The 21720-nt window shown below is 46.6% G+C and overlaps 1 protein-coding gene across 6 annotated transcripts in view; it reads left to right on the top strand.

Moving 5' to 3' along the window:
- Positions 1-21720, top strand: part of ERI3 (ERI1 exoribonuclease family member 3) — a gene marked incomplete at its 5' end in the record, with an annotated part of 129180 nt that overhangs the window by 12036 nt on the left and 95424 nt on the right. For 4 of the 6 annotated variants that reach the window (XM_079696437.1, XM_079696436.1, XM_079696434.1 and 1 more), the window contains 2 exons: positions 2527-2804; positions 20947-21063. In XM_079696437.1, coding sequence (XP_079552563.1) covers positions 2527-2804; positions 20947-21063 — 395 coding nt within the window. The remainder of the gene's footprint in view (positions 1-2526; positions 2805-20946; positions 21064-21720) is intronic. The other 2 variants (XM_079696438.1, XM_079696439.1) reach the window with 2 other exon arrangements.

Here is a 21720-nt window from a genome sequence, read left to right as displayed (position 1 = left end):
CCTACTTTCCTCTGCCACAACTAATGGCTCTAAAGCCATTAGATTGAATTTTTCAGGAAGGGGAGAAGAGTTGCCCTCTGTTTCTTGACTTGAGTTGAACTTGGTTTTTTTAAATGTAAGGGAAGTATGGAACCCAGTGACTGCTGATATGTGGAGGCCTGGTCTCCTAATGTCTGCTCTCAAGACTTTTTACAAGAGAGAAGCTTTTTTATGTGGGTGAAATCAGATGAGAAAGCAAGGCCTGCAGGCGTGAGGACCTCTGGCCATCAGTGTGTTGTCCATGGGAGGGAATAGGGCATATATAGTATGTAGTATGGGGGGTCTAGAGCAATCTGGGGGTGCAGGAGACATTGATGTTACTCTCTGAGGTTGCCTTATGCATTGGATTTATAGGCCCAAAGTATGGGGGTCCAGGCTTGGCCAGGTGGGCATAGCTCAATAGGGTAGTAGTAGTAATAATAGTAAGCTTATATTTATTGAGCCCTATGTGCCAGACCCTGCTCTTAGTGCTTTACATATGTCCTCTCATTTCACTCTCGCTTAAGGAGTAGGAGCTGCTGTTGTCATTTTACAGGTGAGAAATTGAAGAACAGAGCTTGCCCAAGGTGCCATGGCAAATAAGTGGTAAAACCAGGATTCAAACCCAGAAGCCCTCCTTAATCATAATGCTTAATTGCCTGTAGTATTTGGCAGATGAAGTCTGATTGACTAAAAACGCTTTATACACTATATATACACATTGGAAAACATTAAGACTTTCAAAAGTCCTTATGCATGACCTGACTTTGAGAGGTTAGAGAAGAGTTCTAAGGCCCTGAGGGACTTTGGATTCAAACTAGAATGTGTAATCTGAGCAGACTGGTGTCTCCCAATCTCAGCAAGGCTTCCAGTACTTTTCAGGAGTGGGTGACGTGAAGAGTTATTTTGGATTCCGGCTTTCAAAATGATGTTGGCCCGTTTGCCTTTCCAAGAGATTCCATAATGAAACTCAAGCCAGCCTTTGTCTATCCCAGGCTACGGAGTTTGGCTGCGTTTTTGGAGAGGCTGTAGGCCACGGTGAAAACAAGCACTACGCTTGTGCTAGAATCATGAAGAACTTAAAATACTTCTTGGTCTTTGTTCCATATGGAACCTCACTATAGGAATAGGGGAATTGAGGACCCACACCAGCACATATCCTAATAAATATGCAGGCAAGTTACTGTAGGTCACTCCTTGAGTCCCGGGAGAGCCGGGGTGAGAAGTGATACTTGGCATGATCCATGTCCGCTCAGGTGGTAGTGACCTTGTTGCCTCTAGTGTGCTCTGGACTTCCCAGGCTGCTAGCCTCCTCCACGCTACAGGAGGGAGGGAGTGCCCATTGCAGTCTTTCAGAGGCAAGCTTTTGGCTCCGTCAGACTGGAGCTTCAGAAAGCTTAAACTATGGCCATTTCCGTATTGAGCAGCATGATTTCTTGTTTGACTTTGAGGATTAAAGTTGAGGGAATTTGAGTGTTGGGTATGAAATGGGAAAAACACAAAATTTCTGCTTTATTCCTGTTTTTTTTTTTTTATTTTAAGGAAGCTTGAGTTATTCGTGAGTAAAACTTAGGCTTTGATTTTTATATTTCGTTAGTCCTCTAAGGAGCAGACATTCTGCAAATTTAAAGGGAAAACTTGAAAAGTGATTTGGATTTTTTTTTTTTTTTTGGCACATGTACACTCAGAAAACTTTACTAGACTTTTAGCAATGCTCCCATTACCACCACATCTGGGTTTTCTCTTTTTCTTCCCTATTTAAAAAAAGTCCTGCAGTCATTCAAGGCCTCTAGTGGAGAGTTAGTCTAAAGGCAGCGGAGGAAGGCCCGAGGCTGTTGGCAGCTGTGCTCTGCAGGCTTCGTTCATTCCCCCAGGTGCCACTTACTGGCTGGGGGCTGGGGCATCACCAGAGTGTGGTGAGCAAGCTCCCTGTGGTGGGCTCTGCTCCTTCCCCGTTGGGAGAAGGGAGGAGGGCATGTGGAGACATCAAGATACAGACAGGAAAGCCAGGGACAATGGCTGGGAATGGAGCTGAGGAGAGAATCCTGGGCATTTCCTGCTGTCTGTCTGAGTCTACTTAGCTCCCAGGACTGATTGTGCAACCGGGGCACCCCGGGTTACTTTGGGAAACTTAGCTTTAATGTTAACTGTTGCCACCTGAGAAGTGACCACAGAATTTTTCTCTCTCTCTTTTGAACTTTAGAGCTCCACTTGAAGATCAAGGCCAGTGCTGCATCTTGTTTTGAGAATGGTCTGGGAGACTCAGAGCTGTCATAATGTTGTGGGGGCCAGTATTAAGGGTCTTGAACTTCAGTAACGAATACTGGGATTTAGAAAAGGGGCACAGAAACACTGGGGAGTGGTTCATGTTCTGTGAATATTCCTGAAGACTAGGTGGAACAGGGCCACGGTGGGGAGGGAGTAACCCAGACTCTCTGTTCTTTTTTTTTTTTTCTTTTCTTTTTCTTTCTTTCTTTTTTTTTTTCTTTTAAACTTTCCTCCCCTAAGTTTTAGATGCTTCTGGATGTTCAATGCTAGCACCTTTACAGACTGGAGCAGCTCGATTTTCTTCATATTTACTTTCAAGAGCAAGAAAAGTGCTGGGCTCCCACTTATTTTCTCCCTGTGGTGTTCCGGAGTTCTGCTCCATATCCACCAGAAAGCTGGCGGCCCACAACTTTGGCGCATCCATGGCGGCAATGATGTCCTTCCCTCCCCAGAGGTATCACTACTTTTTAGTGCTGGACTTTGAGGCCACGTGTGACAAGCCGCAGATTCATCCTCAGGTAACTGTTGCATCATTGCTTCAGCAAAGATGGGGTGGGCAAGGAGGGAGGGAGGATAGACTTGCTTTCTGGGACCCAGAGGAACTTTCTCATGTCTTCTTGGCTTTTAGCTACTCATCTGGAGTTCCTGCCTAAGAAGCAGGACTTGACTCAGGCATCCTAGGGTAAGGTAGACCTGAGAGGTCTTTGTAGAGAACTGGGCACACTGTTTCTCTCTGGTCTCAGCCTTTGGGAATCAAAATGTTTCCTTCTGTCCCATCCTTCCTCTCTCCTTTCCCTTCCCTCCTTCCTTCTCCTGCTACTGCTGCATGTTCTTTTAAGGAATACTGTGTTAGCCTCCAAAATGGCCCCCAACGATCCTTACGTCCTGATATTCCCACCTTTGGTAGTTCCCCTCTCCTACAATGAATGAGAACTAGCCCTGTATAACCAACAGAGTACAGTGGAAGAGACACTGCGTGACTTCTGAGGCTAAGTCATAAAAAGCATCACAGTCCATCTTGCTCTTTTGGATCAGTTGCTATGGAAGAAGCCAGCCACCATGCTTTGAGGACACTCAAGCAGCCCTGGCGAGAGGCACATGTGTACCGGAACTGAGGCTCTTAGCTAAAAGCCAGTACCAACTTGCTGGTTATGTTTCTTGGCACTGTCTTGGAGGTGACTCTGCTACCTCCAGTCAAGCCTTCAGATAACTACAGCCCCAGTGGACATCAGACGTCAACCTCAGGAGAGACCCTGAGCCAGACTGACCAGCCGAGCCACTCCTGAATTCCTGGCTCATCGAAGCTGTGGGAGATAATAAATGATTATTGATGTTTTAAGCCACTAAGTTTTGGGATGATTTGTTATGCAGCATTAGATAACCTGAACAACCATTGCTGGTCTGTTGGAAAGGAAAATTTCTTTGCTTGCATTTTTTTCTTAGTTACCAACTGTGTTTGGAGATCTTTTACCTTTTGAGGTAGTGCTGCTAAGAAGCTTGGATTAGCAGCAGAGAGACACGTGTGCTAGGTGATATTGGATTGCTTGATGTTTGCTTTGGGGGCCTGATTGGGGGCCGATGTGGCAGTGAATTGTAGTGTGGGGGCCTTGGGTATGCCTGACTCTAGGACTGGAACTCTTCCCTGTAGGACTGGATTATCAGGTGGGTAATTTGGGAGTGTGTAGACATGTGGGTCTGGGAGTAGCTTTCAGTAGTAAGAGGAGGAGAAGAGGATTGTAGCAGCAGGCACTTGGGAGACAGGGAGGTCCATTCAGAGGTAAACTGGGTTCATTTCTCATAATTGGTTTTTTTTCCAGGGACGGGTTCTGTCTTTAGGATGGTAGATTATTTTCCATAAAGCAGATAACACAACCCTTTTACCTTTCCGTTTCTCCTTGCCTGTTTGTTTCCTATTCTCAAAGTAGTGGTCTGTCTTTGGGGGAGGATTGGAATCAGGCCTGCTGAGGCTTGGGAAGACAGGCGCTGGATGAGGAGAGCTTCCTAGGGGAAGGAACTTCGCATGAAAGGGAAGACGGCTTGGGGGCAGCCTGAGCCACACTTTCTTTCTCAGCCTCTTGCTCCTACCTGTGCTGTAGGGTTGTCTTCTCCACCTCCCCAAACAACTGGAGATTCTGTGGTGGGTGTACCTGGGTGGTGGGTGGGAGTTTTGGTTATGTAGATTCTCTTGGGTTGAGAATCAGGGGGCCATACCCCAATATGCCATGTTATTTACCTTGCTGATGATTTCAGTTGCTGAGCAAGCCTTAGGAGGACCTGAGTCTAAAACCTAACACGTTGCTACTGCATAGGATTCATCCCTCTTCTGAAGCCTCATGATTGCTTGGCACTTTCTTGATGACATTTCCTGCTTTCTGCTTCCTGGCACATGCCTATGTATATTTGTTTCTGAACTTTTCAGTTAGATTATAAGCTGAGATAATTATGTAGCTCTGTTCTCTTGTCCTACAGAGGGTCCTACCAATGTTACTGAAGGTGAAACTTGATTCATGTCTCAGTTTGGTCTGTTAGTATCACCTTTCATCTCTCTTTCAAGGGCATTGTTCTTTTAATTTTTTGTTTTTTTTTATTTATCTATTGCAATGCTGAAGATATAATGCAGTACAGATTTAAATCACTTGTATCACCAACTTCCTTCCTAGACTTAGGCACCAGGGCCTTTTAGACCTAGCCTGAGGTTGGGCTTCCTGCTTTTTACCAGGGTCTGAGCCTGATTAAAGTTTATCTCCAGAATCAATGAACCCTGATGATGCGATTCCAAGGGCACTTAAGGAATTGGCTGTCCTGGTTCATTATTAGCAAAGCATTAGCTGTTACTTTAGAGAACTCAGGAAGAAGCATTTGCTGTCTTGCTTATCTTTAAAAGGCAAATACGAATGATCTTGGAAATTATAGACCCGTTAGTTTACTGTGATTCCAAAGAAGATACTTGACCTGATCGTCAGATAATCAATCAGCAAACAGCTAGAAGAGCATAGGGTACTGAGTAATAACTTACATGGGTTTGTGAAGAAGAGCAAATCCTGTCAGATCAATCTAACTCCTTGCTGTGACATAGTGATGGATTTGAGTGGATCTAGGGCAAGTGATAAATGTAATGCATCTCTACTTCATTAAGCCTCTACAATGCTGTGATCAACAGGTAAGAAGATGAGTTTGGGGCCAGACAGCTCTGTTGTTGAACTACCCACTGGACCACTCTCAGGAAAGGGATGGGCAGCTTAGAAGTGACTTGAGACTTATTGGCAGCTTAAAGCTCCCCCCGCCAACCCCACTTTCTTTTAAAAAAAAAAACCTTCCCTAAAGTTTGCATGTAGCAGGGTCCTGAAAGGATTCAGAGAAAGGTTGGAGGATGGATTGGAGAAGTAGTCCATCCCAGATAGGATAGTGTCCTTCCACTGAGGTCCTCATAGGTCAGGTTCTCATTATAGCCTCTGTATTGTTTAGATCTTTTGGTCAACAAGGGCAGTGGAGATATTGGAAAAGCTCAGGATAAGAGGAACAAAAATGAGGGAGCTCAGCTTGGTGCTCTGTGATGACCTAGATGGGGGGGGGGGAAGGGAGGGGAGGGAGGTCCAAGAGGGAGGGAATATAGCTATACATATAGCTGATTCACTTCATTGTACAGTAGAAGCTAACACAACATTGTAAAGCAATTTTACTCCAATAAAAAATTTAAAAAGAGGAACAGAAATTATTAGAGGCACAAAAATAAGACTTAGAAAGAAGAGAAATTGAATATGGTTTTAGTGACTGATTTCTTGTCCAGACTTGGAAGGAGTTGTTCCAAGGAGTATGATAATAACTTGCTCTTCATTTTAATAAAGACAAAAAAAGAATATAAGTGGAAGCAGGAAAGATTGAGATTTGGGATGAGAATGAACTTCTAGAAGAGACAGTAAAAGGACTAGAATATGGTGTGCAGGTTAGATCAGCCCTGCCTAGCTCTCTCAGAACCTCCTGATGGCTGTCCACTTGACAGAGATACTTTGTGGACAAGGTCTGTGTGCCTCCTGGGGATGTGCTTGGACTGTGAATCAGAACCACCCCGGCTCCCCTGCTGCCTGGCTCCCAAGAGTTGAACACAGTTGAACACAGTGCACTTCTGATTCTTTTGGGAGTGTGTCGTACTCCTCAGTTGCATAGGAGGCAGGAACAAGTTTTGGGCCAGGGCCTCTCTGGAGGCTCGGCATGGGGCTCATTTCTCTCATCTGTGTCTGGTATTCAGAAATCCCTGAGTCAGCTTGTTGGGACTGTCCAAAAGGAATGCCACCATGCAAACTGACAGGTGCAAGCTCTGTTGTACTTGAGTAACAATATTGGTTGTAAACATGGTAAAACATCTGGTATTTCCCATTTGTCATAATTTTTGCTGTTTATTTTTGTACTCTGTTCAGCTCACTGAAACTGGAGTGGTTGGTTTGCCAGTAACAGGCTTTCACCTTTCTGGTATTTGCACTCATTTTGTTTTACACATTTTGATTCAGATTAACATGATAGGTATTGGTTGAATATGAGACTTTTTCATTTGAAAATATTTTTTCACTTAAATGTTAACTTAGGTGGATTAAAATGTTTTAGAGACTCAAAATTTGAGGAATACAGTTCCTTTCTTGCTTTAGGAATTGTTTCTTGATATGGAAGTAGGTTTTTATCTGGTTCGGAGAATTGTGGCTGCTTTGTCCTCGCCAGCAGGAGTTCATGTTGCTCATTTTGGTGTGGATGTGCATCGAACGCTGGTGGCTGTGACCCCGAAGCCCAGGGAGCAGCCTGAAAGCTTTGGTGGGAACTTTAATTGTGCAGCTTTAACCTGGGGGCAAGTTCTCTCACCACCTCAGTGTTCAGAAAAGACCAAAGCAAATGTAAGTGAGGAAAATGAGGTGTAGGCCACAGCATGCGGGGAGGAGGAAGTAACCTCAGCTGTCCAGATGGCCAGGGAGGGGCGGCCTGGCGCTCCTGTCTGGGAGCACATGTCCTGGCTGCCACCTCCCCTCCCTCCCTGAGTTTGTCCATCAGACTCCATCAGGCTCCGAGGTACAGCCTTTTTCTCACTGCTCTGCAGCAGCCCCGGTGACTGTTTTCCTTCTCATCTGTATTTAAGTGCCCACAACTTTGGAGAAAAATGACCTTTGGGGTTGAGGTTTTCTAAGTGTTTGGTCTTTGTCCACAGGGGCTTTTTTTTTTTTTTTTAAGGAAACCTTGAAGAGACTCCATCTGCATTTTGAGTTAGAACTATGAGTAAAGGCGTTTCTTTTTTATAGAAAATTGTCCAGATGCCGGGTTATTTTGGGAGGGCAGGGTTGGGGGAGGGTTGATGGTGACCGGAGAAGGGATAAAATAGAAGAGAGGCATTTGGAGGATTTCAGTATGACTTGAAGCTGGCTCTTCATTATTAGTCTTTTGTGAGAGAGGCATTTTGGAAAACTTCACAGGAAATTGGTTAAGATCCCTACAAATCACACTATATTGATTCCCTTCTCCTCCCTTCAAGGCTTAGAGGCAGGAGCTCCCTACCCCCTACTGTCCCCCCACCTGATACACACACATTGCTCTTTGCTCCATATTCGGCTTCTACCCCTCTGCTCTTGGTTCCTGTACTTTGCAAGTGGATGGAAAGGCCATTCCCTAGAGAAAGAACTCACCCTTCCCTCCCCATTCACTTGTCCTGGTCCAGGTTCCTCCAAGGGGTCGGGGTCGGGTCAGGCTTTTTTTTTTTTTTTTTTTTTTTTTTTTGCGGTAGGCGGGCCTCTCACTGTTGTGGCCTCTCCCGTTGCGGAGCACAGGCTCCGGACACGCAGGCTCAGCGGCCATGGCTCACGGGCCCAGCCGCTCCGTGGCACGTGGGATCTTCCCGGACCGGGGCACGAACCTGGGTCCCCTGCATCGGCAGGCGGACTCCCAACCACTGCGCCACCAGGGGAGGCCCAGGGTCAGGCTTTTTAGCGGAGGACCCAGTTGTTGGGTGGTGGTCCGTCTGCCTGTGGTCAGTCAGCCCCGCCCCTTCTTCTGTACAGACAGGCGAAGGCGCTGACGCTATTCTTCTAAACTGGGAAATGAAATGCAAAACCGACGTTAATGTAACATTATGGTTGAGATTAAATGCACCAAAATCAGGAAATTCAAAGTTATGCTTCCCACAGCAACTATAACTCAGCCTCATCTGGCGTGTGTAGTATTTTGTGTTAGTGTGGATGGTGTTATATGTTAAGACATTAAAGTTAACACCATAAGCAGAGCACAAAATGCTTGAGGGGGCTGAGTTATGATGACTGTGTGAGCCGTAAGTGTTCTTGCATAGGCTCTCGACTCCTGGAATAATTTTTCCCCTGCCCATCAGACCAATTATTGCCTTTCTTATATCTGCTTTAACACATCTCTTCTTTCAGGGTCACTGTAAGTGAATTCCTCTATTGGTGGCAGGGATGGGTGGGCATGGGGCAGCCCACTAGGCCCTTTTGTCCTTTTTGTTGCTGCTTCCATAAATGTGGTGCCTCCCCCCCGCTTCCTGAGCCCCCCTCCACAGGCTGCAGTTTCCTGGTGGTCCCTCATAGGGATGGGCCTCCCCTGGCTCTCACTGTGCCTCCTCACTAGTGCTCCCTGAGTGGGACAAGCATTTGCCCCATTTGCCGTGTCCGGAACTCGACCCTGTTGTAACTTCATGTGAAAGCCGAACGGCCCTTCTTTGTTTGGAGCAGACACAGCAATGTAAAAGTAAAAGAGACATCTCGGGGAGCGGAGCACTGGTGCATGGTGGTGCTGCCACGTGTGTTGGGCATAGCAGGGGTGCGATCGAAGTGGGTTTATTTGCTGTATTCAGTCTGCTTCTCTCCCTTCCCCAGGGTTTACACCTTTAAGCTGCCATAGTGTGTAGTTAGGCTATGGAGTTGACTCGGGGTGGGACCAAGGAGCTTTCCTTGGGGAGCGCTGGGTCACCGGTAACAGAGTCACTGAGTAACTTAGTGCAAATCAGAAGACATTTCCCCCAGCCTCTTATTATCCAGTGGCCTCTCCAGGGCTGTGACAGCTGTTGGAATGCAGATTTTGTTAGACACGGAGCTAAGGTTGGTGGTGGGGAAGAACTCTAAAGAATAGGGCCATTGATAAATGGTGAATGAAATTAGGGACTGTTAAACTAACAGTGACACTGAGCTGCCTTTTAAGGTTTTTGTAGGACATGATAAAACCAACCAGGTCAGTAAAGGAATGGGGAGGACTTCATGGTAGCCACCTTAGAGGCAACGAAAAGGCCTCCTTTTACTCTTTGGATGACAACTTCAAGCTCTATGTTAGGTGCTGGGGCATAAAGACAAGAAATGATCCCTACCCTCAAGGAGCTCGTAGTCGAGGAGGGTAGACAGCCGTGTAAGTGCTGTGAAGCAGCGTGATAAGTACCGTGGCCTGGGTGAGTACTCAGTACAGTAGGTGCATAGAGGAGGGGACTGGTCAGCCCTGCTCACGGGTGGGGGAGGGGTTGCACAGCTTCCTGTTAAGGGAAAGTCAGGAGGCCGAGAGGGCCAAGTGAGCTGGAGGGCTCTCAGAATTGCTGCAGCAGGAATGAAAGAAGGCACTCACAGAGTAAGCCAGGACCAACTGAATGAAGTCTGAAAAACCTGACCTGCATTGCGAGCTTGTTTGTGCGCGAACGTTGAAAATGAGGAAGAGGGAGAATGAAGACTTTGAACCCGGCAATTTTTTTGTGTGTGTGTCTTGCAGGATCTTAGTTCCCCGACCAGGGATCGAACCCAGGCCCACAGCAGTGAAAGCGCCAAATCCTAACCCCTGGACCACCAGGGAATTCTCAGAACCCGGCAAATTATTTCACTGTTTGGCTAGTAGGATTGGCTATATCGGTGATATGGTATTTCTCACGTTCAAGCAGAACATCTTATTGGAATGCTGCAAGTGAGAGTACAGAGGCTACAAGAGGTTTAAGAGAATTTTAGCTAGTAACATGTGGGCCAAAAGGGTGAGGATCAAGATAGAAATATGTGAGCTGAGGCCCTGAGGCGTTGTCAGGGAGCTGCCCCTGAAGGTAGCACTGGGCTGGGCTGCGAGGTCTCCAGGGAGAGAGGCAAGGGCTAGGGAATGACCTGACAGCCACTCAGCCCGCCAAGTACTGGCAGTTTGGATCTAGATCTGCTAGGCATCCCTTGGGAAGACCTCCTTCCCTAGATCAGGGAGGTTTATACCCTTCAAACAGATAAACGGCCTGCTGACTAACATTGAGAAACAGAAGGAAGGAGGGAAGGATTAATGAAGAGGCAGGAGAGCCTGGATGAGAAGAGATTTGCTACAGTGGAGGTGACCGGAGGGGGTGGGAGGTGGGGACGAGCTCTCCCTTGGAGCAGCAGCAACAGGTAACACAGCCACAGAAGGAAAACCAGTTAGGTCGGGAAGGGAGGAGGGGGAGTGCAATCCAGAGGAGCGTTTAGGGTTGGTCCATGGCTTCACTTCTGCCCCCATCCTGTTTTGTTTTTCCTCTCCCCTCTGTTGATTACATATCTTACTTTGTAGACTGAAATCAGTTGTCTGACATGAGGAAACTGATATTAGGAGATGCTTCCTCCATCTCTATGTCTTGTTGGGAAAAAGGGTTCTGCATCATTTTGATTAAGATGTCATTGGAATGATTATTTTTTATTCCCTTATCCTGGGTGTTCACAATACTTAAAAAGCCCCCACAGTCATGCGTTTATGTGATGAGGTTTGAGCTCTAGCTGTGAAAACTGAGTTATTGCCTAAAAGCCTGAAACAAGAGTGTTCCCAGATTGACACTAGCCCCACAGGCTGGCAGGTCTGCAGCAGAAGGGTGAGCAGGCTAGGACAGGCAGAGAAGGTTTGTGTGTGTTGAGTGCTACCACAGGCAAAGCCCGATTAGGTGCTGGGAGAATCAGAAAGGAGGGAGGTACACTCTGGAGGGAGAGTCAAACATCAGGGACGCTCCTAAGCTGAAGTGAAGGTGCCTTGGAACGGGCTGCTGTTTAGGCCCTGCACCTGCCTGTAGCTGGCCAGTGGGAGATCTTGGTCTGTGTTAGCAAACATCTGTTGTATGGGCTCCACTTCTGTTCCAGTGCTATGGTCTAGTCCTGGGGAGGCCCTTCCAGCTAAGGGCTGTTCTGAAGGCTAAATGCTGGCAGAGGCTCTCACTGGAAGATGCCGATGTTGCTGAAAGGGGAGGAAGTGCAGAGTCCACAGTAAGGTTGGGGGCAAAATTGGCGACCCAGAAAAGGAAGTGTGAATGTATTGTTGAGTGGAAGAGAGGAAACAGAAATAGATATCATAAGCCAGAGTTCATGGAATGGAGGGAAAAGTGTTCAAGGGGTTAAACATGGGCAGAGGGAAATGGTTAGGAGGCATTACTTGAAAGTGGGTTAGGGGGTTGGACTAAGGTGGTGATGGTGGGGATGGAGAGGAGTTACGTGTTGTAGCCCTTAGATGTGCTGGGAAAGAAACAAGCTTGAGAACTGTGCTCTTAAGTAGCTCATAGCTTTTTTGGGTACTTGTGGGCTCTGGTAGTCAGTGGTGCTAAGAGATTTGGTAAGGAGTGGAGAGCGAAACCTATGGTTGTCGTAAGTGGGGTGCTCTGTGCTGAAGGTCCATGTCGGGTACACCTGACATAGGTCAGCTTCTTAGTGGTGATGTAGGCCATTACTCCTCTAGGGTCTGTTTGATGAACTATTTGGCCATTGGCCTTTGAGAGGTAGGTAGTGATGGTTGGGTAGATAGGACGATAACTGGCTGAAAAGCTTGGAATCTTGCTCTCCACAAGTGTGATACAAACTAAGGGCCACGGTTTGAGATTGCGATGTCTGAAATGGAGTCCAGGGACTCTGTATTGTTCACTGTCCACCCCCACCCCACCCCCAGCACTCGCAGATTTGAATGAAAGGCCAGCTGCTCAGCTGAAAGGGATTGGTAGTTAGTTGGGGATGGAGGAGGCTGGGACTGTGAGTGGGAGGAAACATGCCATTTTGATAAGGTCTGCTTTCACTAGAGAGGTAACATGACTAGAGGGACGGTGCTAGGGGAAGGCCTTAAAGGAAGTTCATGGCGATGGTGTGGAGTGTGGTGAGGCATCTCCAGCTTGGGGTCTCAGGATATCGTAGGAAGTGCTGTGATCCCGCTCTACATCCGTGGCCAGTGTTAGGCCTTTCTCAGGACCAGGGGCAGAAAAATAGCTCCTGGCTTATGTCTGTAATGAGAGGTCTTCCTAGGAGACCTAGGTATCCAATCCTGCTTTTTGGTTCATTTGTACAGAAGAAAGGTGTTTTTTTGGAGAGAATAGTATGATGAGTGCTCTGTTGGGTAGCTGATGCCCTGGGTCTTGACCGCATTCTTAAAGGGAGCAGGCATTGCCGTGGCAGGAAGACCTCTTGCTGGCTTCCTAACAGAGATGTGTCAACTTGCTCTACAAAGTTCTGGGATGTGAGATGCCAGCTTTTCCTCCCCTGGATCTTGGCGGCCAGGAGAATGAAATGTCTGATGGCAGGAGCTGGGAGTGGTTGGCAGATCTAAAGGGCTCACTCAAGGGGCTTGAAAGTGGGCTAAGCAAGGGTTTGTTCTGAGAGAAGAGCTGAGAACCTTGCGCTCTGGCTCTGATTCTCACTTGTCAGTATCTCTGTGATAAGGATTTAGTCACACAGATGTTCTAGATTACACCTTTGCTATTCCGAGTGTGGTCCGAGAACCAACAGCATCCCCTGGGATTCATCCCTGGGAGCTTGTTAGAAATGCAGAATATCAGGCCCTCTCCAGCGCTAAATAGAATCTGTAATTTGACAAGATCTTCAGGTAATTTGAAGTCTGAGAAGCACTGCTCTACTCTAGACCAGTGGTTCTCAAACTTCAGCAAGTATCAGTATCTGCTGGAAGCCTTTTAAAACACACTGCTGTGCCCACCCTCAGGGTTTCTGATTCAGAAAGTCTGGGGTGGAGGCCAGGAATCTGCATTTCTCATAAGTTCCCAGGAGATGGGATGCTGCCCGTAAGGGACCATGCTTTAAACCACTGACCACCTTAGCTTTCTCGTCTATCAAATTGGGCAGTGATACCTGCCTCCCTTACAGAGATGTGGGTTCCGATGAGCCAGTGTGTGAGAGAAGTGTTCAGGCAGTGTGGGCAAGATGTCAGTCTTTGTTGCTCACTTACTGGTCAGTGATTTTGAAAATCTGCCGTCATGGCAGCACAATTGTTTCCCTTTCCTGGCTTCTAGCCGTCAGGTACACACAGAGAGCAGGGAATCTGTGAAGCACCCCAGGGGGATTCAGTCTTCTGTGAAGAGACCAGCAGCCCCTGGGGCTGTGGATGGGGACTACTGAGCAAGGCTTCCTGAAGCCCAGCCAGCCTCTCTGGGCTCCTCTCCAGGTTTCCTGACCAGAACCCGCTGTCTGCCTGAGTGGGCCTGGTGTGTCTTGATCACCTGTTACTCACCCCCACCTCTTCACCCCCGGCTAGTGGATCTTCAGTGCGGTATTTGCACTGATTGGAAAAATGGTCTTTGTCAAACCAAGCCTCTGATTCATCTTGTGATCCTGAGCATGGTACATAACTTTCCCCACCCTATTGGGTGATAAACTGAACAGGCTTTGGCTGTATGTGCCCTGGTCCCAGAATGTGGACTCTCAACCTCCAAAGTGAGGGGGAGCTCAGGTAGAGGCTGTTCTAATGAGAAGCAATATAGGGGAGTGGTTAGGAGCATGGACTCCTAACCACTGGACTGGACCCTCTGGATCTGAGTCTGGTCTCTACCACCTACTAGCAGTATGACTCGCCTTGAGCAAGTTACTGGTACTCTTTATGCCTTAGTTGCCTTATTGGCAAAATGGGATTAATAATAATATCAATCTTATAGGACTGTTGGGAGGATAAAATGTAAGAGCTTAGAACAGGGCCTGGCATGTAATAGCTATATGTATCAGCTCTTGTTAGTAGAATTAATACTAGTATTATTTTGACTCATGGCCTTATGGTGAGCTTTTGGGATACAGCAGGTGGCTGGGAGGCAGGCCCTGCTTCTCTGGGGAGCATAAAGGGAGCCTGCAGGCCCTCTATCAGCATGTAGATGGGAATGCAGCACTATCCAAAGAGATTTTTTCCTTCCACTGGGATGGTAAGTTGGACTTCGCACCCTTCAACTTCCCTGCCCTCCTATAGTGCTGCCTCTGGGGAACCTCTCCTGCACAGAACCTGAGATTTGTTTAAATAAATTCCATGACAAATGTATGTAAACAGATAGCTACAAAGAAATCATTTGGTTGTTTGCTGCCCTGAAGGGTCAACTTCACAGAGGCCACTAATATCAGAAGTTATTTACAGTTGAGTATCTAGAAGTGTTTGAACTGAGGCTGATTCAGAGTCAGGTGCGTGTAGAGGTAGACGCAGGCTCGTACACCCCTGGGTGAGGATGCAGTTTCTAAGACTTTTGGTCTCCTTCATTCATTGGTATTATATATTTTTTAAAAATTCAGATTTCAGTAAAAGTAAATTATAATTCACTCTGCACCCCCCCATAAAGAATAGCAGTGTCTATTTTCAGCCTCTTTTCTACATTTTAATTGCTCTGGGGTCTATGGGAATGGGTGAAGACGGACATGTAGGTGAAAAATCAGCCTTTTAAAGCTCCAATTTTTTACCCTTCCTTGTCCTGAAACTTCGAGCATCAGCTCTCATCTGTCAAAGTGTAAATCAGCAATTAAAACCCAAACAGCCAAATGCCAAAGATGACCCGAAGCACAAAGCAACTGACAAACAAGTCCGGACAAATCGACGGGTAATTTATAAGCTTTGCCCTAAAATCTAATTATTTGGCAATTCGAATTTGCAGCCAGCCAGGGCTCGGCAATAAATTTAACCCGCCATAAATTATTTAGGAGCAGACTGTGGTGTAAATCAAAACCACGAGTGTTTGTTTAAGAAATAAGCTCCTTGTGCATAAAATGTCTTTTTTTTTTTTTTCCAAAGGAGAAACTGTTAAGCAAACCATGTTCCCTCCATTGCCCGGTGCAGCCCTCACTTCTCCCTCTCAACTTCCCCTCTTCCCTGTGGCCAAGAGCCTCTTTGATCCCTTGGAGAAAGGGCCTGCATGGAACTTTTATTCAAAAATCATTGTCTGGATAAAACCCATGTTTTCACCAGGTACTGCTTTTTCTGCCTTGCCATGTGATGATGTTGCTTTTGGATTTTATCAAACCTTTCTCTGCAGGGGTGCACAGTTTTTGGACTAAAGAGTTAGTGGTTGTAGAGAAGGGATAGATTAGTTGTTGCCGTCTCTAAATTGAGGGAATGCCAGTTCCTAGGTTGAGAGGGGGGAGCCATGAAGAATGATCTGCCCATTTTAGACAGGACCGTAGAAACATCGGCTCAGGCAAAGAAGAATCTGTGCTTTGGAGAAAAGGTCTGTAAGAATGCCACACTGTTAAACCCTCTGGCCCATTGTCAAGAAATGCCTAACCCAAGTCCCTTCTGCTTAAAATCCTTTTGTTGTTGTTGTTGTATCTTTGAATATAATCTTATCACTGCAGACACTTTAGCTTAAGGGAGTCTGAATACACCGAAAGCGACCTACACATTTATTTCTTGATCGTGCGTGTGAAATTCATTTGAAATGCTGTTGCAGTTTTGTCCTCAGTTTATCAAGAGAATCACCGGGGTTCCTACTTAAGCAATTGTAGAAAGTAGCTGCATTTGAAATCTCTGCTCCAACAGAAACTTCTACTCACTTAAAAAGGTAAAAGAATATTTGCTTGGTGCTTCCTTTTAATCTCTCTGTCTTCCCATCCCTTTAAAAAAAAATTTGCAGCTAGCATTTTATTGATTGAGACAGCAGATACAATAGGTTTAGAACCATGGATACTTTGAAAAATCCAAGTTCCAAGGCTTTTGTGCTTAGTTATCAAGTTGTGGCCACTTCCCATCAACCATCAGCAGACCAGCTTTTTGTGGTTATGGTGCTCTACCCTTGGACAACCTAGTAGTGCAGGTAGCGGTGGATGGTGTAGGGTGACCAAGCTATCCCAATTTTAGCAAATTCCTGCTCCAGGAAACTGTGGTCCCAGGCAAACAGAAAACTGGGTGGTTGGTGGTTTGTAGCAGTTGAGGGAGGATGGGAGACCACTTAGAGATGAGAGGTAGAAAGTAGAAAGTATCAATACCTTGGAGCGATGTATATCTGCATTTGAATTCTGGCTCTACCACCAACCATCACTTCACCTCTCTGGTCCTGTGGAGAACTCTGGGAAAACAGAGAATTTTCTGTTAGAGCCATGCGCTTGGCTTCTGTCTTGCTATTTATCAGCCCCTTCATGGGTTTACTCACCAAAAGCAGAGAATGAGGTCTGTGTGCTGGAACAGACCTGGGTGCTAGAGATGCAAACTGAAGGCTCACAGTTCTGCCCTCTCTGAGCCCAGAGCTCAGCTCCATTTGTGTCCCTGCAGCCATAGTGGAGGCTTTTCAGTAGCAATCCTGCAGGACTTTCTGCCTGGATGGTCCACATTCATCGCTCTTGTAACGCGAGAACAGCCTTTCTTCCTGGGAGATAGGAGTCTGAGCTCCTTAAAGACAGCCTTTCAGACTAAAAGAATCAGATCCTTCTTGACCCTTCAGATTTTGAAAGCTGGTAGTCCTACTCTCTTTAAGTCTCATTTTCCCTATTTGGAGTCCCAACTCTGTCCCTTACTAGTAGTGTAACCTTGAGCAAGTGACAACTGCTTTTCGGGCCTTAGTTGTTCTGTAAAATAGGGATAATACTGATTCCCATCTCATGAGTTGTTAGGTAGATTCAATGCGGTCATTCCTATTGAGCGTTTAGCACAGTGTCTGCCACATAGTTAACAATAACTGGAAAGAATGAAACGATTCCATTTTGTGTGTGTCTCTGAGGGTCTTGGGGCCAGCTCCTCTCTACCCCTTGCCCAGACTCCGAGCACCTGAGACAGAGGAGCCACATCTCATTGTATTTGCCTCTGTGTCCACACCCAGCCCCTGCCTGGTAGATAGTAGGTGCTTAATAGTATTGGTTTATGAGCTGATGGTGATGACGATATGACTTATCTTCCAGGGTTAAAAAGGGTAAGATAAGAAAATACATTTGAAAGCACACTGTAATAAAAAGCATAACACTGGGTTTGTCGGTTCCACTAAGATGTTTATCAGGGCATTGTTCATCACTTGCTCACGTATCTTTTCTGCCCTCTAGTTCGTGTACTTCTCCAATGCAGACTACATCTTATCTCTGAATCCCACTCCAACACCTGTCCAGTGTCCTACACAGAGTAGATGCTCAGGTAGTTTAATTGAATGCAAATGTCATACAAGAGTAAGGAATTGAGAAATTATTATTAGGGTTGGGAAAGAGGGCTGGTAAATACAGACCAGTTCTTCTTTCCTTCATGGTGCTACCTTTACACAAGCAGACACTCAAATGCTAAAAAAATGTTTAAAAAAACTTGTTCCCAGGGGAATGAGGAAATAGAAGGAGGGCAAAGGAGGAAGGGCAGAAATAACAGTTTCATGATCCGAGCACCTGCCCCTAGAAGCTGGCACTTAGGGCACATCTGCACAAGCTCTTGGGTGGAATTAATGTGATCAGCTTAGAGCTTTGGGGTTCCCGCCCTGATTCATTATCAGCTGAAAACTGTTGAAGTGTTTGGCATACCCAAGGTGTATTAGCTGCGGAGTTTTGTCAACTGGTACAGATTGGGGCTCCTCTCCTATGAATGGGCTGTTGGGGCCAGTGTTTTGAGGCTCTGGGCTTGTCTGGGCAATATGGGAAGGTTAGAAGTATCTAAGTGAGGTCCTTACTCTTCTGACTCCCCAAATGGCCATCTGTCAAAAGTTCCTCTTTTGCATCCTCAGTGGCTCAAAAGAATATGCCAGTGTGTAAGGTCATTGTTACAACAGCTGATGGTGGTGCTGAGGAAGGGCCCCTGCAAAGTCATGTTCTGAGATGGGCCCTGTTCTTGGTCTTGGAGGGAAGGCTTGGCTGATGGGCATGCAACATTGGAGAGGTGTTCAGAACAGGTCCAATTTGCTGTGTTCTGGCCCCCGGGCATTTCAGGGGTCACTCCTCTTCACATGGAGCCGAGGCTGGCTTGTTCCCCCTCTCTGGGAGGATCAAACTTAGTGTGAGCATTTAGGTTGGCTCCATTTCCCCAGGGGTGAGGAAGCCAGCAGCAGGAAAGATTGAGCTGCAGCAGGGAAACCCAAAGGCCAAGTTTTAAGAGTATCTGTTGGGGATGCTGACTCGGTGTTGGTCAGAGTGGGAGCTGAAGCGCTTACTATTTTACAATAAATACTAATAAAATTCTAGATCTGTAATAACATTTCAGATCTCTAAAACAAACCATGTGCTTGTAAAAAAGTGGAAAGAGATCAACTTTAAGCCATAAATTCTTGGTAATAGAGGGTTTTTTTTCTATTTATGTTTGATAGATATTTTTGTTTCCAGAGGAATGTCAACTCCTAATTTCATAATGTATCATGGGCTTAAGAAAATTGAATTTAATAAAAGCCAGAGATGAATGGCATCCTTAAAGGTCCCAACACTTGTCTTTATTAGCAGGACAAACTGCAGGTCTCCAAACACTGCTTCTCTCCAAATGAAAGTTTAAATGAAAAGTACAGTTGTGTCACAGGTTAAATTTCATTGTGGGCCCAGCTAACATTGTTAGTGCGGAGCTGGCTGTATTTGTTTCCTTAGACGCCAGGGCAGCCAAACTCACCAGGCTATGGAGGTCTTTCTGTTGGGGAAGTGTTTCTCCTACTTAGCGGCAGAGGAAGGATATATCAGAAATGAGCCTGACTCAGATGAGCCCCACCTCAGAGTTAGCACTTGGAAATCTTGGGTATCTGATTTCAAAATACACATTGGGGAACCAGTGTGTATTTTGTGTGTGTGTGTGTGCCTCAGTTCTGTTTTTCAGAGCCAAACTCCTCTCTGGCCTACTTCCTAGTGCGGTGGGAGGAGGAGAGGCATCACCTAGTCTAAGCAGCAGCCTGGGCTTCCTCTCTGTTCCCTTCTGCCTCAGTCTTGCAGTCTTTCCATCCTTCCTATCTATGGGGGCTCCTGTCAGCTTCCCCATCTTTGGGGGTACTCCGGGGAGACCAGTCAACCAGAACCTTTGAATTTCTCAGTCATGAAATCTGGCTGCCTTGATTTGTTCTTCAGTCCTGCTGTGATGTGTTGGATAAAGATGCTTTAAAAATGAGGCCAACAGAGCAGGTATGTTTGGTGGGGAGACGCCAGGCTGCCGTGGAATATCAGGGAGATGGGCTGTTTCTCCTTCTGTCTCCCCGCTCATCCATTTCCTGAGTGCAGTCGGGTGTCAACGGCTTCTGTGTTGCCTCTTCAGGCTGTCCCTGGAGAGAACCAATTTGCCTTGATTTTAGTGATACTGGAAAGGTCCGCACCAGAACGGGGGACCTGGGGTAGGGATGCCGCTGGGGCTGACTGTGGTGGCCACTGAGTGGGCAAAGCCCCCCTCCTCTCTCTGCAGTGGAGGCCTTTTTCACATGCTAATTTTACTCGGAGGATTTTGTTTTTATTTATTTATTTTTATTATTTCCTATTTGTCTCTTCCAGATGTTTTCAGGGCAGTTTTTTTGTGTTGTAAACTAATTCCATTCATGTTTTAAAAATTTATGAAAGCGCTAATAAAAATGTCAAAGTGGTAAAAATGTTAGCTTTTCCTCTGCTTTGATTAAATTTTGCAAACTGTTTTTGAATATTAAAAAGCACTCATTTTTTTTATTCTCTCTCCTGGCTTTCCCTCTTCTCTCCAGCATGTGCGTGCTCTCTCCAGCCCTCTCCCTCCTCTGGCGTGTTCCTCCCTTCCCAGGAGCGATGTATGAGGCGGGCTGCACAGCCAGCGTGCTGCAAGCCTGTTTGCACACCAGGACCTTGGTGCTGTGCATCTCTATTAAATAATGGAGACAAATTAATCTTAGAGACACCAAACAAATTGTCACTCCTCCTTCTCTTCCATTACGTTCCAGTGGACTGGGAAGGGCTGGCTAAGTGATTGGGTTGGGGGGGGCAGGGGGAGAAGCTGAGGGGTGGGCGTACTGCCTGAAAGAAAGGTGGGAGGGCACTAACTCTTACTACTCTTATTCAGTTTTCTCCTTCTCTTCAGTATCCCCTTTGACCCCTTTGGCTTTATTTATTATTTATCTTTTTTTTTTCCTTTTGTAAAAACTAATGAAACTCATCGGCTCTGTTTAAACTTCATATATGGAGGTCTGTACATTAGTCTGATGGCTGGTTATTTATGTGACTGGAGACCCAGGCCCATTCCAGGGCAGGGACCTGGGCAAGAGGAAGGGGGTCCTATTTTTAGGGGCTCGAGTGAACAGGCCTCTGCTAGAGAACCAGTTGGGGAAATCAGGGCAGATGTTCCCACTGTCTTCCCTCCCCTTTCCAGAGACAGTGGGAATGGTATATGTGTCGAGTCCCTGGAACCTGTGAGGATGTTAACAGCGGGAGGGTTAGGATTATAACTGAGCTGGCACCATCTCACCCAATCTTGGGTTTGGCCTGGCAGGAGCTAATGAGTCCAAATCACTCCCCCATTCTTGACTCTGAGTTATTTGAAATGGTTAGTTAAAAAAAAACTCATTCCTCCTTTTCTGTGCCTTTGCCGTTCCAGGAAATCATCGAGTTCCCCATCCTGAAGCTAAATGGCCGGACCATGGAGATTGAGTCTACCTTTCACATGTATGTCCAGCCCGTAGTCCATCCACAGCTTACTCCTTTCTGTACAGAGGTAAGGGCCCTGGCTGGGCAGCAAGGGTTGCTGGGACGGGAGCTTGGGGATCACTGGTGCTCTATACGGGCTGCTTAGGGAAAGCTTAGGTCTTTTCAGTGGTTGAGGCAGGTGTGCATTGGACCCAGTCAGCTTTTTACAAAGCCTGCCACTCCCCTTGGACCAGTGTGGTCATTGGGGGACCCAGGGAGAGCAGTGGCACAATCTGTCCCAGCTTCCCCAACATTTTCCCTTCCTTGTCATCCCTCCCCTTCTTGGTGACCAGGCACTTGGAGTTTAGGAGCAGGGTGGTGCCTCTGGGGTTCAGCTTCTTTTCAGTTCCATTTCCCTTAGGGCCCTTGGCAAGAGGTGAAGATTTCAGCTTCTTGGAAGCAGAGGTTATGTTCAGGCTTTCTTAGCTTTCTGGTGATGTTTTTCTGTGCTTGAGCAAAGCGGTCCTGTGTGAAGCACTGGCTGAATTTGTGGGAAGCACAGCACTATCACTGAGGAAAGACAAGAGCAGTCCAAGTGGGGTATGAGGACAGCCTGGCTGAGGCTGAAATGTCCTTATCCTTATCCTAGGCTGGTTCTGTACTCGGCCACCTTGCCAACAGGTTAGTATGGCCCCATTTCACAGATTGTGAAACTGGGACTAACTGAGATCTTGATGCTTGCTGG

Source organism: Hyperoodon ampullatus (genome assembly GCF_949752795.1).
Source record: "Hyperoodon ampullatus genome assembly, chromosome: 2".
NCBI lineage: Eukaryota > Metazoa > Chordata > Mammalia > Artiodactyla > Ziphiidae > Hyperoodon > Hyperoodon ampullatus.
This window is presented reverse-complemented; position numbering and strand designations above follow the sequence as displayed.